General features: G+C 40.7%; 1 protein-coding gene across 2 annotated transcripts in view; it reads left to right on the top strand.

The window, feature by feature from the left end:
* Window positions 1-16,426, top strand: part of PDE7B (phosphodiesterase 7B) — a 368,574-nt gene extending 352,148 nt beyond the window's left edge. For both annotated transcript variants that reach the window (XM_047770127.1, XM_047770128.1), the window contains one exon: window positions 15,975-16,426. In XM_047770127.1, coding sequence (XP_047626083.1) covers window positions 15,975-16,066 — 92 coding nt within the window. In that variant the 3' untranslated portion in view covers window positions 16,067-16,426. The remainder of the gene's footprint in view (window positions 1-15,974) is intronic.
* Window positions 16,427-16,753: the final 327 nt, after the last annotated feature.

The raw sequence follows: 16,753 nt of genomic DNA, 5'->3' as shown, positions 1-16,753 counted from the left end.
CCATTTCCCAACATGACATGAGAACAGTTGGCCATGAATAGCCTCCCTCTGAGAGGCATCTCAAAAAGTGTCTTTGGGGGCCAGGGTGGGGGCAGTTTTCTTTTGAAGTGTGAAGGATAAAGGAATACCAGGTGCAGAGACAGAGTAATTTTGTGTTCATCCTGTCTGGGAGCACCAGAGAACATAACACGAGGGTCAGGAAGGTGGACTCTGATAAGAGAAAGTTAATTAGAATAACATGGGGCATGAGGCTATGAGAGAAGATAATGAATGGAGGAAGCATTATTTTGAGGTAGTAAATCAGGTAAGGGAAGGTGGATTACTTTCTTACACCATACACAAAAATAAACTCAAAATGGATGAAAGACCCAGATATAAGACTATATACTATAAAACTCTTAGAGGAAAACATAGGCCAAATACTCTCCAACACAAACAACGGCAACATCTCAGATGCACCTCTTAGAGGAATGACAGTAAAAACAAAAATAAGCAAATGAGACCTAGTCAAACTTAAAAGTTTCTGCACAGCAAAGGAAACCCCAAACAAAACAAAAAAACCCACAGAATGGGAGAAAATCTTTGCAAATGAATCGACTGACAAGGGATTCATCTCCAAAAATTTTTATAAACACCTTCTGTAGCTCAATACCAAATAAACAAATAACCCCATCAAAAAATGGGCAGAAGATCTAAACAAATAATTCTCCAAAGAAGACATATGAATGGCCCAAAAACACATGAAAAGATGTTCAACATCACTCACTATTAGAGAAACACAAATCAAAACCACTCTGAGGTACCACCTTATACCAGCCAGAATGGCCATCATCCAAAAGTCTACAAACAAGAAGGGCTGGAGAGGGTGTGGAGAAAAATGAACCCTAGTACACTGTTGGTGGGATTGTCAATTGGTGCAACTACTGTGGAAAACAGTATAGAGATGCCTCAGAAAACTAAAACTGGAACTACCATTTGATCCAGGAATCCCACTCCTGGGCATCTAACCAGAGAAAACCATGACTCGAAAAGACACATGTACTCCAATGTTCATTGCAGCACTATTTTCAATAGCCTAGACATGGAAACAACCTAAATGTCCATCGACAGAGGAGTGGATCAAGAAGATGTGGTACATATACACAATGGAGTATTACTCAGCCATTAAAAGGAACGAAACACCAGCATTTTTAGCAACATGGATGGACCTAGAAATTATCATGCTAAGCGAAGTCAGCCATACAATGAGACACCAACATCAAATGCTATCACTGACATGTGGAATCTGAAAAAAGGACACAATGAACTTCTTTGCAGAACAGATACCGACTCACAGACTTTGAAAAACTTATGGTTTCCAAAGAAGACAGTTTTGGGGGTTGGGGGCATGTGCTGGGGGTGTGGGATGGAAATCCTATAAAATGGGATTGTGATCATTGTACAACTATAAATGTAATAAATTCATTGAGTAATAAAAAAAATTTTTTTAATTTTTAAAGATTTGGTACATGCACACAAATGGAATATTACTCAGTCGTTAAAAGGAATGAAATAATAGCATTTTTAGCAACATGGATGGACCTAGAAATTATCATGCTAAGTGAAGTCAGACAATGAAACATCACCATCAAATGCTATGACTTACATGTGGCATCTGCAAAAAGGACAAAATGAACTTCTTTACAAAACAGTTACCGACTCACAGACTTTGAAAAACTTACGGTTTCCAAAGGAGAGAGGTTGGGGGGTTGGAAGATGCTGGGGGTTTGGGATGGAAATGCTGTATCATTGTGTGACTATAAATGTAATAAATTCATTGAGTAATATAAAAAAGAAAAAAAGAATAGCATTTAATATTTTTTAAGTAACAGCTTTAGTGAGATGTATTTCACATACCATAAAATTCACATTTTAAAAGTGAAAAAAGAAAAGGGAGGGAAGGTGGATTAAGCTGGCCATTAGATTTCCCAGATAATTAGTCCCAGCCTACTCCCTATGGCTTGACAGAAACCCTCAGGGATTTACAGAGTCCTCCTAGACCCACTTTCAAGCCTTGGGAGGAAAGGGGGAGCCCTGAGCTCTTGGAAGAAATAACTTATGGATTGACTGAAATGGTCCCAAGGGGGTTTGAGCATCAGCAACTTGCATGCAGGTATCCAGAGAATGGTCAGAGCTCCAAACCTGTAAAGCTTGGGCTGGGAGGAGCTGAGCCAGTTTTCTGGGTGAAATGGAGAAGTATAAGTCTGAAAAATGGAAAGAAATTCACCCCTGACTCACTAGATGAGCCACTCTTTAATGATGGAGAACATCCTATAGCAGCAAGGACTAAAAGTGTATACGAAAAGGCAAATGATTTTGGATAAATACTTTCAATTACACATTAGAAATGTGTGTGATCCCTTTGAAAGGTATAAATCAAGCAACCTCCAGAATTTAATCTAAGTTCGGGGTTCTGTGCCCAGTCATGTTCATTTCAGGGAGAAAAAGAGGCCCAGAAAATAGCTAAGAAAAAAAGGCTAGAGTCCTCGTACATCTGATCAGAGCTGGCTTTCAAAAAGCAATGGCAGGAGTTCCCATCGTGGCTCAGTAGTTAACAAACCTGACTAGCATCCATGAGGACTCGGGTCTGATCCCTGGCCTAAGTGGATTCAGGATCCAGCGCTGCCATGAGTTGTGGCATAGTTGGCAGACACAGCTCGGATCTGGCATTGCTGTGGCTGTGGCGTAGGCCAATAGCTGCAGCTCTGATTTGACCCCTAGCCTGGGAACCTCCATATGCCGTGAATGCAGCCCTAAAAAGACAAAAGACAAAAAACACCCAATGGTGAACACTTAGGCAGCAACCCCATTGTATAGTGATTCCTTATTAACATTTAATTTAAGAAAGAGACTGTTCTTAGAATTTGAGAACTTGCTAGAAAATAAAATATCTCTTTTTCCCTGAATCAAACTTTCTGCCCAGTAGTCTCCAAGCCTTCTTGGAATTTTTATTTAGAATTCCAGAGAGTTCAGTAAAGATTTTCAGATGCAACCACATGTCCTGCTAACATTTTGTGCAGAGACCTTCCTACTAGAATCACAGGGTCGATAACCCAATGTTCTTTAGAAATGAAAAGTCCTGTGGTAATTCTACTACCAACAACAAGAACCAATTTCAACTAGAGTGTTATTTCCAAATCAAGACCCAAGTCAGTAATCGATATGCTTAAACATAAGATGTGTTGAAGTTATACTAGAACAGTGGGTTAGTCCAAGAGAGAGTTGGTAGAAAATTAGAGGATGCTTTGGTTTAAATGGTTACTAAAACTCACTCACCTAAAGAATTCAACCTTTGAGATGTTACTCTGGCCCTCCCTCCCCGCCACTCTACTCTGATTAACCTCACTGGCAGTCGCCCACCAAGCCAGTAGTTTCTAGTGGTGATCAATGGAGAGACAGCATAGAGTGGTTAAAAGCAGATTGCCAGAACTGGAATTCTGGCTCAGCAGCTTACTAGCTATTTATCCCTGAGTGGGTTTCTGAATCTCTCTGTGCCTCTGTTACATCAATGGGGTAATAATAGTGCTGTTCATGGTGTCATGAGGATCAAATGAGTTAGGCAGCTTAAAAAATTAATTGTTAAATGGTCAGATGAATAGGAAACATGTTCTCCTGACCTCACATTGCTCAGAGCTCAAGGAAGGAGGGTTCCTGTCTGCAGTATCTTCAGTATGTGCCCATTTCAAGACATTTCAGCACAAGCCCAGGTGTGCTTAGAAAATGTTTTGCGTTCATAGTACAAGCCGCAAGATGACAGCCATGTCTTTGGAATCAATACTTCCAGACCTAGACTTCCCTAAAACAGTCTGATTCACCTCTTCATGCCCAGAATACATCAAAAATGTCTAGCCAATAAGTGGTCCTCCAAGAATGGAACGAAACTAATTGGATCCTCAGACCAAATAGTCATGGAAGATATAAGGCTATCAAAAGGAGAGAGAGTTTAAAAAAAAATATGCAGGAGTGACCAACCAAGCTGTGGGCAGAGTGGTCTGTAAACCAGCCTGGGAGTAGAAGCAACCCTCCAGGTCCTCTTCCAAATATCTCCCTCCTACCCGATCATGCTCCCTCCATCATCACTAGTCCAGGCTGGTAAAGCAACGTAAGCAGCTTAGAACAGAGCCATAAAACTTACTAGGAATTAAGGAAGAAAACTTTGTAGTGAAATGGGAGCAAAATCGCATTTGCAAAAGTCCCAAACAAGACATGGACAGTAATTGCCAAGGCAAATGGAACCCTCTCCATCTTACTGAAAACTCTCTGCTGTCAGTAGCACGTTTCTTCATAAAGGTCCAAGCATAATTCATTCATTTCTTCTCCGTGCTCACCTGATGATCTTCTCTGATTTTCCTCCATTTTATAATAAATTTAAATGCCTTGTTTGGAGAGTTCCCTGGTAGCCTAAGGGTTAAGGACCTGGCCTTGTCACTGCTGTGGCTTAGGTCACTGCTCTGGTGTTCCCGGGTCACTGCCCTAAGTTCCCGGGTCAATCGCTGGCCCAGGAACTTCCACAGGCCCCAGTCATGGCCAAAAAAATTAAAAAATGAGTGGTTGGAGTTCCTGTCATGGCTCAGTGGTTAACGACCCTGACTAGTATCCATGAGGACGCAGGTTAGATCCCTGGCCTCGCTCAGTGGGTTAAGGATCCAGCAATGCCATGAGCTGTGCTGTAGGTCGCAGATGAAGCTTGGATCTGGCGCTGCTATGGCTGTGGCACAGGCAGGCGCCTACAGCTCTGATTCGACCCCTAGCCTGGGAACCTTCATATGCCATGGGTGCGGCCCTTAAAAAAAAAAAAAAAAAAAAAGAGGTTTTTTTTTTTTTCATCTTAACTCTGACATTTCAATACTGCAAGTATTCATTTTCCAATCATGCAGAAAGCATGTAAAAGAAAAATAACCATCAGAGGCTTGCAAAATTTATGGAGAGGAGAATGAGAAAAAATTACTTTCCCAGATTCATTGGGATTCAAGGGCCAGGTCGTCCACAGTCTTGGGTCAAATAATTAAAATTTCCTCATTTAAGAAATCGTAATAGCTTATCAGAATATATCCAGAAGTAATTTAGGCTTAGAAACGGTAGAAAAATTACCTTTCCTTCACCCAGGAACTGGAAATCATTTTTTCTTCTTGTGTATGTCTTACCATAGTTGGAGCAGATTAATCAAGGTTGCAAAAAAACTGGAATCTCATTATTTAAAAACCTCTCCAAAAGATCCTATATTTTTGTCTGCACTTCTCATGAACTCTTAAAAATCCCTGTAGTCTGACTTCTATCTCAAAAGTGCCCCCGAATCTTATCTTTGCAAATTCAGATGACATTTCCATGCTTATTTGACACGGTCTCTGCAACTTTCGTCATTTGGTGCCACTATACCTTCCTTTGAACACTCTCATTCACATCATATTCTCCTGATTTTCCTCCCTAGGTCTTCTAGCCATTCCTCTGTAGAGTGACCACTATGGTTTGTCTGGGACCAACCCAGTTTTAGCACTGACCATGCCTCAGCCCCAAAACCCTCACTCCAGAGCAAACTGGGGTGGTTGGTCACCCTAGTCTTAAGTCTCCTTTAAAGTTTTTAGGTCTTCCACTCACTACTAAAATGTCAGTGTCCCAAGGGCCACCATCCTTGGCCTTCTGACCCTTTCACCCTATAACATCTCTCTCTTTTTTTGCTTCTTTTTTTTAGGGCCACGCCCACGGCATATGGAGGTTCCCAGGCTAGGGGTCCAATTGAAGCTACAGCTGCCAGGCCTATACCACAGCCACAGCCACAGCCACAGCCACATCAGATCCAAGTTGTGTGTGCGACCTACACCACAGCTCATGGCAATGCCAGATCCTTAACCCACTCAGTGAGGCCAGGGATCAAACCTGAAACCTCATGGTTCCTAGACGGATTCATTTCCACTGCTCCACAATGGGAATTCCTGTAATGTCTCTTTGGTGACCTCTTTCAACTCAAGACTTGAAAAACTATTGATACATTTTTTGATGGTTACCAAATCCATATCTTCTTCAAATCCAAACTGCCCAAATGGCTTAATGTATCAAAACAAAACACATCTTCTCCACAAAATTGGCTTCTTATTTTCTCTCTTTGGTAAATGACCAAGATGTTCATCCACTTAGCCAAAGCAAAACAAATACGGAAATCTTTTATCATCTCTCCTTCTCTCTCTCACCCCTATGGATTCTACCTTCTAGAGAATCACCCCCCACCCCTCTCCATGTCTCATATACAGCTTTTGTTTAGGATTCTTAAGTCTCCATCTGAAATAGTACAGTCAATTCCACCAATCCAATAGTCTTTCTAAAATGTTAAGCTAATTAACCTTACTGCAATCATTTAATGGTCCTACCTGTGGCATTTCAGAGAAAAAGTCAACTCTTTAGAACACTCAATTCCTCATAATCTGAACTCCACCAATCTCTACAGCATTCTCTCAATCACTATCCTCCCTCATTTTTGCCTCCCCTGCACCCCGACCCAAGCTTTGAGTCCAATCATTGCAAACATGCAGATTTCTAAAGCCCATGTATTAGTTCCTACCTATGAGCCTTCCCACCTGCAGTTTCTTCCACTGGGAGTGCTCATCTCCAACTCACCCTTTCTGGACCAAGTCAAATAATTGTTTGATTTGGCTGTCCTCCATCGGACAACTATAGCACCCTTTACCCTAGCACTTATTATTCAGTATTCTCACCATTGGTTATACACATGGTTATGTGCATGTCTCCTTGACAGGACTTGGAGCAATGTGAAGATATAATCTGTTATTTGCTGTTATAAACAACAATGTTCCACAAAATTTGCCAAATGGAAAAATGAGTTAATTACCCATGAGCAAAGATTTAATACCTGGAAACCAGATGGGCTGGCTGTACACGGCTTCATGAGCTTTATTCCTTTAATTTGATCCTTCTACATTTTCCCATACTTCAGAAGTTAAAGAAGTTTCTGGAGGAGTTCCTGTTGTGGCACAGTGGTTAACGAATCCAACTAGGAACCATGAGGTTGCGGGTTCGATCCCTGCCCTTGCTCAGTGGGTTAACGATCCAGCGTTGCCGTGAGCTGTGGTGTAGGTTGCAGTGAGCTGTGGTGTAGGTTGCAGACTCAGCTCGGATCCCGCGTTGCTGTGGCTCTGGCGTAGGCCGGTGGCTACAGCTCCGATTCGACCCCTAGCCTGGGAACCTCCATATGCCACGGGAGCGGCCCTAGAAAAGGCAAAGAGACAAAAAAAAAAAAAAGTTTCTGGAGTTGTAACCATGAAAGCATCTTCCCACTGACGAGAAGATTATTGCCTGAATTTAGTTTAAAATATCTATGAATTTATAAGTGCGTTGTGAAAAGAATTTTTACAAAAAAACTTGTTCAATAATAGTAAGACAATAAATTATTGTATGACTCTAGGGCCAGCCAAAAAGCCACATCAAGACCAACTTGAAAGTCTAATCATGGTCAAAGGATAAAGGTTCCATTGGAGTGCCCAGGACATGGGGGGATGGTGTGGACTAAGCAGATGGCCCTTTCAAACCTACTGAAAGATAAAGCAGAGAGAGAGATCAAAATATTTTTGTGACCATAGTAATGTAAGAACTGACAGGGGCAAACTGGAAAGTTTCATCTTCTAGGAGCCCTCATTGGCTAGGAGGTCTCAGCAGTTAGTGGAAGGAGAGTGGCCGTAGGATGATGTACAGCCCCCCTACGAATCTGAGAATCCAAAACAGAGACCAGCATGCCAGAGGCCAGGTGAGTGGCACAGAGGGAATATCCAGGCAGAGGAAATCTAAATTCTCTGTGAGGAAGACCCAGATTTACAGACCCATTTTTCAAGAGACAATGCATTATCGTCGAATCAAGAAAATAAGGCAATAGAAACTATAGACGTTTTCAGCTAATAGTAAATGGGGACTTAAACAATCTACCAGGACAAATATAGAGCTGAGCATTCCAATTAGAACTAAGGACTGCTGGGAGTTCCCGCTGTGGCTCAGTGGTAACGAATCCAACTAGTATCCATGAGGACACAGGTTCAATCTCTGGCCTTGCTCAGTGGGTTAAGGATCCATCATTGCGGTGGCTGTGGTGCAGGCCAGCAGCTACAGTTCCAATTCAACCCCAGCCTGGGAACTTCCATATGCCACATGTGCAGCCCGAAAGAAAGAGGGCCTGGGGTTCAGACGAGCTCTGTCACTTAGCCTGCACGGCCCTGGGTGTGTCATTTACCTCTCTCAGTTGCAGTATTGAAACAGAGTTGGTCATTTGTAGCCAACTTTTCTATTTACTAGAGCCTTTTAAAATTGCCCCTTATTTGGATTAAAAAGGATCACACATAATTATTATGGTTCTACTTCATACTTAATAGCACAGTTAGCAGGACAGATGAGATTATGTCCATGAGAATACTTGGTAAACAGTAGAAAGCTTATAAATAGAATCATCATCATTATGATACGTTATCGTTTACTGTCAAAAGCAAAGTGGACAGAGGGCTGGAATGACCAAAGGCCTTACTCAATGCAGAACCCTGATTTTGTAATATTTGTGAAATTTCCAAGAAAATTACTACTCTTTTAAATTTTCTCATGTAAAATCCTGCCCAAGATAAATGGTCATTCTGACATCTACCAGAGAATCAGAGAGCAAACCAATAAAACCAAAGGATTTTGACATCTGGTTTGCTCTTAAAACAAGAACACATTTCTAAAATTGTATTTTAGGTAACATATCACAATGGAAATAAACATGCTCACAAAAAGATTGGTGAAACCAGAAGCAAACCACAGAAATGACCCTATCAAGGTCATTTGGAAATATTTTGGGACATATAAAGAAATGAGACCAGGAGTTCCCTAGCAGTCCAGAGGGCTAAGGATCTGGCCTTGTCACTGCTGGACTCATGTTTGACCCTTGGGCCAGGAATTTATGCATGATGCAGGAGAGGCAAAAAAAGGGGAAAAAAAAGGAAAAGAAATGAGACTATATTAACTTGGTGCCCACCAGAAAGACCTGTGTAATTAATTGGGTGGGAAATGTAAAGACACTACTTCATTTCCATACACATCTCAGAGACAGCCAGAAACACAGGAGGCAGAGCCCCATTCCTTAAAAGAAAAAGAAAAAAAAGGAAGAGTAAGAAATGAAAGCTCTACAGAAAGGCCACAATCTGTCTTCAGGGCCAGACATGAGCTCAGACAGGGAGAGCGATTTAGAGCTATTGGAACAGGCCTCTGGCCACAGGCAGCTCTGTGAACCTTCTGTGACATCACCGAACACTCACAGGCGATCTGTAACAAGTACACAGCCTCTAGGAAATTTGACTGCCTCAAGCACCCGCATCGATTTTGCAAAAATGACAAACAAAAACTACAAACAGAAGCCTGGGGCGCCTGAGCGGGTATTGCCAGCCACACTGTAATGAGAAGGCAACTCAAACACCCACGGTTTCCACAGAGAGAGGAGCACTGACCATCGTCCCAAAGCTTGTTTCTGCTACTGGAATTATATTTACATGTACTGATGTGCTAATTTGCAAATAATGCCTTTGTTCCCTTTGTAACACTGAACATTGTCATCGCCTTTAGGAAAAGACATTTTTCTCAACCTCTGACGGAGCAGCAAACTGTTTTATACACACGTGGCATTCAGCTAACTTTGGGAGATGGTACTGCTGCCAAAACCCTTTCAGAACATGGAAAATGAGGTTGAGAGCCAGGCCAATTAGTCAGTTAGTGGGGACACCTGCTCCTCCCTCCCCACCACTTGTTTGCCTGTGGCAGTACCTGGCAAGGTCCCTGCAACTGGATCTTGGCTAGGGACTGTCCAGAGAATGAGACAAGCAGTTGCAATCACCCCAGGCCCCAACCTCACACAAGTGCACGCGGGCGCATACGCACAAGCAGAACTCTCTATACTGCCGGGGGTCTTGGTAGGAGGCAGAGGAGAACTCCGCCCCAGAGAAAGGACGCAGCATAAGCACCAGAGAGTCTCAGATTTTGGCAGTTAATCCAGTGGCAATTTATACTAGGAAGCAGAGTGGGAACTCATCGCAAACGTCAATCCCAACTGAAGTCCAGTGACCTGAGATGCCACCTAAATCCAAAGGTCCTAGAATATGAAAGAGTCTCAGGCCTCCCAGAGGTTCTGAGAGCCTGGATTCCAGGAGTGGAATGAGAAGGAGGATGATAAAGCAAACACTGATTAAGCACACCTCAAAGCATTGTTTTAAAAGCTCTGTATGAATTAACTCAACAGCCCTGGGAAGGAAGTCCTATGGTTTCTTCTAGTGTGAGAAAACTGAAGACCAAAGGGTCAAGTCATAGTCAAGGGCAGTGAAACCAGGCCAGCTGGCTCCAGAGCCTGACAGTGTTGGATGGCCCTTGACATGCTCCATGAGGAGTGCCCTTGGCTTGAAGTCTCCAAAGCTGGTAAGTCTTTACATCACCAGCTAGCTCTGGTCACTAATTTCTTTGATGTAAACGAGTGCCATCACACATGCCCTTTTTGTCACCAGTTGCACGTCCAGGAATTTAATCCGCAAATGTGCACATAGACAGCTTTTGGTACAGGGTTGTAGTTTATACAGGAAAGAGCCTACATTTCCATCAAGAGATACCTCGTTAATAGCCACCGGGGGTGCCAGTCTAGAAAACTGACTCCTCTGCTCTGCCTCTGTGTCCCCTGCAGGCATGTGGCTTAGTGAGTGGGTAGCACTTTGGTGGAAGGAGATCCATGCCATTTTCTCTAAGTGGAAGCAGCCTCAGGGCAGGGTCCCTGTAGGATCCACTGTATGCAGCTGCCCAATAGCCTCACAGCAGCGAAATAAAAAGGGACATACATCTTTCCGCACATAGAGTATGCTTAGACAGTCTCTGGCGGAACACACAGGATCTGATAACCACAGTTGCCTCTGAAGACGGCACCTGGGGGGCTGGGGGATGTGCTTTTTACCTGTAGGTATTTTGGTCATGTTCACATTTTTACATATTAAGTATAAACCAAGCATATCTTTAAAAAATTAAGGTTTAAAATTTAAAAAATTTAAATAAGCCAGTGGGAAAAATCTCCATTATTGATCAATTGGAAACAAAATTAAAAAAAAAACAAACAGAAAAACAATTTAAGTATCCAACAATTGGGGGAATAGATGAGTACATGAAAAGAAACATCTCCAGCAAAATATCGTACAATCATTAAAAGTTGGGGAGGTAGGCTTACACTGTTGGTTGAAAGGTAAATTGGTACAACCACTGTGGAAAACAGTATGGAGGTACCTCAGAAAACTAAATATAGGACTACTATATGACCCAGCAATCCCACTCTTGAGCATATATCTGGACAAAACTTTCATTGAAAAAGATACATGCACCCCTATGTTCACTGCAACACTATTCACAATAGCCAAGACATGGAAACAACCTAAATGTCCATCGACAGATGAATGGATTAAGAAGATGTGGTATATATACACAATGGAATACTACTCAGCCATAAAAAAAGAACAAAATAACACCATTTGTAGCAACATGAATGGAACTGGAGACTCTCACACTAAGTGAAGTAAGACAGAAAGAGAAAGACAGATACCATATGATATCACATATCTGGAACCTAATATATGGCACAAATGAACTTTTCCACAGAAAAGAAACTCACAGACTTGGAGAACAGACTTGTGGTTGCCGAGGGGGAGGGAGTGGGATAGACTGGGAGTTTGGGGTTAACAGATGCAGACTATTGCACTTGGAGTGGATAAGCAATGAGATCCTGCTGTATAGCATAGGGAACTATATCCAGTCACTTGGGACAGAATATGATGGAGGATAATATGAGGAAAAAAAAATATATATATATATGACTGGGTCATTTTGCTATACAGTAGAAATGGACAGAACCACTGTAAGTCAATTATAATGGAAAAAATAAAAATCATAAAAAAAGAATTTTGGAAAAAAAAGTTGCACCTCAATGCTCATAGCAGCACTATTTGCAGTTACCAAGACATGGAAGCAACTTAAATGTCCATCAGCAGAGGAATGGATAAAGAAATGTGATGTATACACACACGCAATGGAATACTACTCAGCCATAAAAAAGAATGAAATAACACTATTTGCATCAACATGGACGGACCTAGAGATTATCATACTAAGTTAGACAAAAACAAGTATGTCACATGATACCTCTTATATGTGGAATCTAAAAAGATAAGACAAATTAACTTATTTACAAAACAGAAATAGATTCACAAACAGAAAATAAACTTATGGCTACCAAAGGGAAAGTGAGGGAAGGGATAAACTAAGAGTTTTGGATTAACATATACATACCGCTATATATAAAATAATCAACAAGGACCTTCAGTATACCACAGGGAACTCTATTCAATATTCCGTAATACGATATATGGGAGAGTTCTCATCGTGGCTCAGTGGAAACGAATCTGACTAGCATCCATGAGGACACAGGTTCAATCCCTGGCATTGCTGTGAGCTGTGGTGTAGGTCACAAACGTGGCTCAGATTTAGCATTGCTGTGGCTCTGGCATAGGCCGGCAGCTACAGCTCTGACTCGACCCCTAGCCTGGGAACCTCCATATGCCATAGGTGAAACCCTAAAAAGACAAAATAATAATAATAATAATAATAAGCTATATGGGAAAAGAATCTGAAAAGAATGGATATATGTATATGTATAACTGAATCACTTCACTGTACACCTGAAACTAACCCAACATTTTAAATCAACTATAGTCCAATATAAAATAAAAACTTTTTTAAAAGAATGCAAAGATGAATAAAATTTCAAGTTAGAGAGGCAGAAGCTGGGTAGAGGAGGGGAGAAATACTTAGATGATAATGGTAATGAAAGAGCAAAATACTGTATGAGGATTGTAATTGTAATCACAATAACATGAAAAAAATTGTCTCCTCAGCAGCTGGCATGAGCATCTCTTCTACAGGTGGGATGGGGGACCTGCCTTGGTTGGGAAGATGGATTAATGAGTTCTTTGAGGCAGAAACTTCTCCTCTGAATCCCCAGGCAAAGTGTCAGTCATTTCTACGTTATTCCCAATGACACTAAATTGAACAGATTCTTTTCACAAAGACCACACAGAAAGACAGGTTATCCCACAAGGTACCAAAAAGGAAAGAAGGGCTGAAACCAATTATGTAAATTATTAAACTGTCATATTAGCCAGGGGTTCCCAAATTTGTTTTATTTCCTGATTTGGGATGATATGATTTTATAACCTCTATACTTTAAACAAAATCAATGTTTAGCTTCTATATAAAGAAGTGATGAGAAGCAACTCTGTTCCAGCTGTAGAAGGCAGTTGGAAGTCTACAAAAGAGATTCATAGGAAGGCTTAGTGATGAACCTTCCACATTTTTTCAGTTCTTTCTATTCTCATGTTCAGAAGGGAATCTAAGCTGCAGAGGGAAGAAGGAAAGATTGGGGAGCAGGAGAGGGAGGGAGCACCTTAGAAACAGAAGAAACTGATATTTTTGAAAACATCTAACCTGAGGCATGCATCTCAGATGGATAAATAAAGAAAATAAGGTTCAGTCGAGGGGAAATGAGGAGTTCTCGATTATATCTATTCAACAGCGTATATAACCAGAGAGTTTTGAGGCTGATATGCCTACACAGCATATGGTATAGTCACAGTTGACATCTAACTAGGTGGATAGTATTTTAGAAACCACATCTCTCATTCCTTTACCTCTGATACTCTGTTCAGCCCACAGAGCATGGGATTTGCAGTCAACAAACCAACCGCCAGTCTCCTACTTGAACATATGACTTCCGCCATTACTCGAGCCTTCAAGCCTCAGAATCCCCATCGATAAAATGGGAATGATAACAGTACCCATCCTTCAAAGTTACTTTGAGAGTTACATAGAATAGATGTGAAAAGTCCCTATGATTTTTAAAGCACTCTATAGCATTATATTATCCTAAGTGAACAAGGCTTATGCTATTACAGAAAATATAGAAACTTTCCCCCAAAAGTAATATAAATTTTTAAAAGACACAATTTTGAGATATCACATAATTTTAAAGCATTAGCAATTTACATGTTATTAATGAACTTAAAACTATATCTTGCCTTTTACTTTATTTCCATATATATTTATAAATAGAATCTAGCTTAGAGAATATGGGCTAATTTGACTCTTCTCTTACTATAAGTTTCCTTAAAGAGTATAAAATAAAATAATAGACCTTTGAAAGAAAGACTGTCTAAAGAGGAGGGTCATGTCACATTCTCAAAGTCACTTTTCAAAAATGCAGCAATGCTGCAGGCTGCGGACTGCCTTTAATGAAAAAGTCAGTGATAGCTCCCTGAAAATTCCTCACAAATTAACTAGAATATCTCTTCTTGTTCTTTAACTGAATCTTCTAAGTGAAAATATTTTAAGTTCATCTTTCTTTTTCATTATATTGAACATAAGTGCCCTCATTATATTAAATGATAAACTGCTATCATTATCATTCCTCGTATTATCATAAACAAATGCCTGAGTCAATTGGAAATGGATATTCTAAATGAAATGCAATTTAATGTTCAAATCACATCACTGAGCCAGCAGGTCACAGCCTGTATAGGAGGCTCTGACAGGAAGCCCACGGCCTCACCATTTTTGACTCCAGGTAGAACAGCTCTCAGGGTTAGAGGGCTCTTTCTGACTCGGAGCCTTCATCTGCTTCCTTTAACTTCTACCCACAAGCTCAGTGCTTCCATCTGGGGCAACGCATAAGATCCCTTTCCATGGTAGTTCTCTTAACTACCATGCTCTCCATCGGCCTCTTCCAAAATAACGACATTAGACTGAATGAACTCCTCCTTATAAAATAGAATGTCCTGATTCCTTCACCATCCTGGTCCAGCTTCTCTGAGTGGACTAAAGGCCACAACAATCTTCAATGGATATGCTATTCCAAGCATCCTCTAAATTGTCTGCTATACAGTAGAACACCTCTTACAAGGAGAAACTACTTCTACTATTGTAACCTAAATGTATATACATTTATATTTTGTTTTGTTTTGTTTTTGAGAGAAGGTATTTGTTTAGGAATATTCATTTCATTCAGGTATATACTGAGCTTGTTCCATCATGATTGGAATTTTTATGATCACACAAACAAATTTCCCTTTTTTTCATAAAACATCTTAACATTTTTAAATCCAGTGTTTAACTCTTCTCTAGGTCCAAGAGAAGAAAATGATAATGCAGCTAACTATTAAGTATTTCCAAAAAGCAAAGCACAAATCCCTACCAAGAAGAGCAAGAGATCTCTGGAAAATGCTATGCAGTCAAAGCCAGGATGATCTTTGATCTTCAAAATACCTAAGTGTCTTGGAAATAGATTGACTAGGTCCTGTACCAACCAGATATATCCTAGTGATACCTGTTTTACCTAAACTCTCAATATTTATAAGTTAGGCTAAGTAAGGGTTACTATTGGAATAGTTTCATTAAATACATAAATACAGAAATTCTGTCCCACCCCATCCCCCAACCCCCACTCACTTCCCATCAAAGAAACAAACCAGTGTGATTATGATAAGAGGCATAACTATGAAATAGAAATGTTTCATGGTCCATTGTCCTTAAGGGATAATTGATGTTCTGCAAATTAATTGGGCAAGAGAAAAATATTTCAGGCCTTTAAATAGAATAAATGCAAGAATGTAAGTGCCATCTTGGACCTGTCCAAGTGATCAAAGGAAGGTCAATGTACTTAAGACATTTATTCCACAATAATAAGGGATAATAGGTAGGTGGTATAACCTTCCAAAAACACACTTTTGTTTTAGCCATAGAGTTTTTTTTTTCAAAGTCTTCATCTATAGAGAAGGACATTGAGGCCAAAAGCATTAAAAACTTGACTAATATTATTTGATACATTTGTATCTTCACAGTGACCAGCTCTCCAGTCTCCAGGACCCAGTCTGGGCTCTCTCTACCCATCACAACTTCCCCCATCACAGGGAGATGGAGGAAAAGGAGGTGAACAACGACAACAGAATTCACAGGAGCCCGTTTTAATATGCGTTCCTAAAACTCTCACTTTGAAATCAGGCTGAAAAAGGCTAAAGCTGGAAATCTTATGAAATAAAGCTTGTGCTAAAAACCATGAAACGGTCCACACAGCATGTGGTATGGGTGAAATGCTCAAAGAACGGCAGAATTGAACAAAATAATTTTTTTCTTGTCCAACTGATTATCACCAGTGTTAACAATTTCTGGGGTTAGGGATTCCCAGGCAGCAGGCAGGTATCATTAAAGGAAAAGAAATCCACGTCTGTGATATTTTACCTTCCATCTGCCTTTTTTTTCTTTCTTTTCAGGGCCACACCCATGGCACATGAAAGTTTCCAGCTAGAAGTCAAATCAGAGCTGTAGCTGCCAGCAACAGCCATAGCCACAGCAATACCAGATCTGAGCCTCATCTGCAACATACACCACAGCTCATGGCAACACTGGATCCTTAACCCACTGATCGAAGCCAGAGATTGAACCCTCATCTTCATGGAAACTAGTCAGATTTGTTACCACTGCCCCACCACAGGAACTCCCCCGTTTACTTTTTTAATGACTAAATTTCATTGTAATACTCAGTTTGAATAGAAAATAACGGGTAAGTCCCATGTATATCTTAAAGAAATAAAGAAAAACAGAAGTGTTTATGATGTAATTC

Source organism: Phacochoerus africanus, chromosome 2 (genome assembly GCF_016906955.1).
Source record: "Phacochoerus africanus isolate WHEZ1 chromosome 2, ROS_Pafr_v1, whole genome shotgun sequence".
Classification (NCBI taxonomy): Eukaryota; Metazoa; Chordata; class Mammalia; order Artiodactyla; family Suidae; genus Phacochoerus; species Phacochoerus africanus.
The sequence above is the reverse complement of the archived record's forward strand: the minus strand, read 5'-3'. Positions and strand labels throughout refer to the sequence as shown.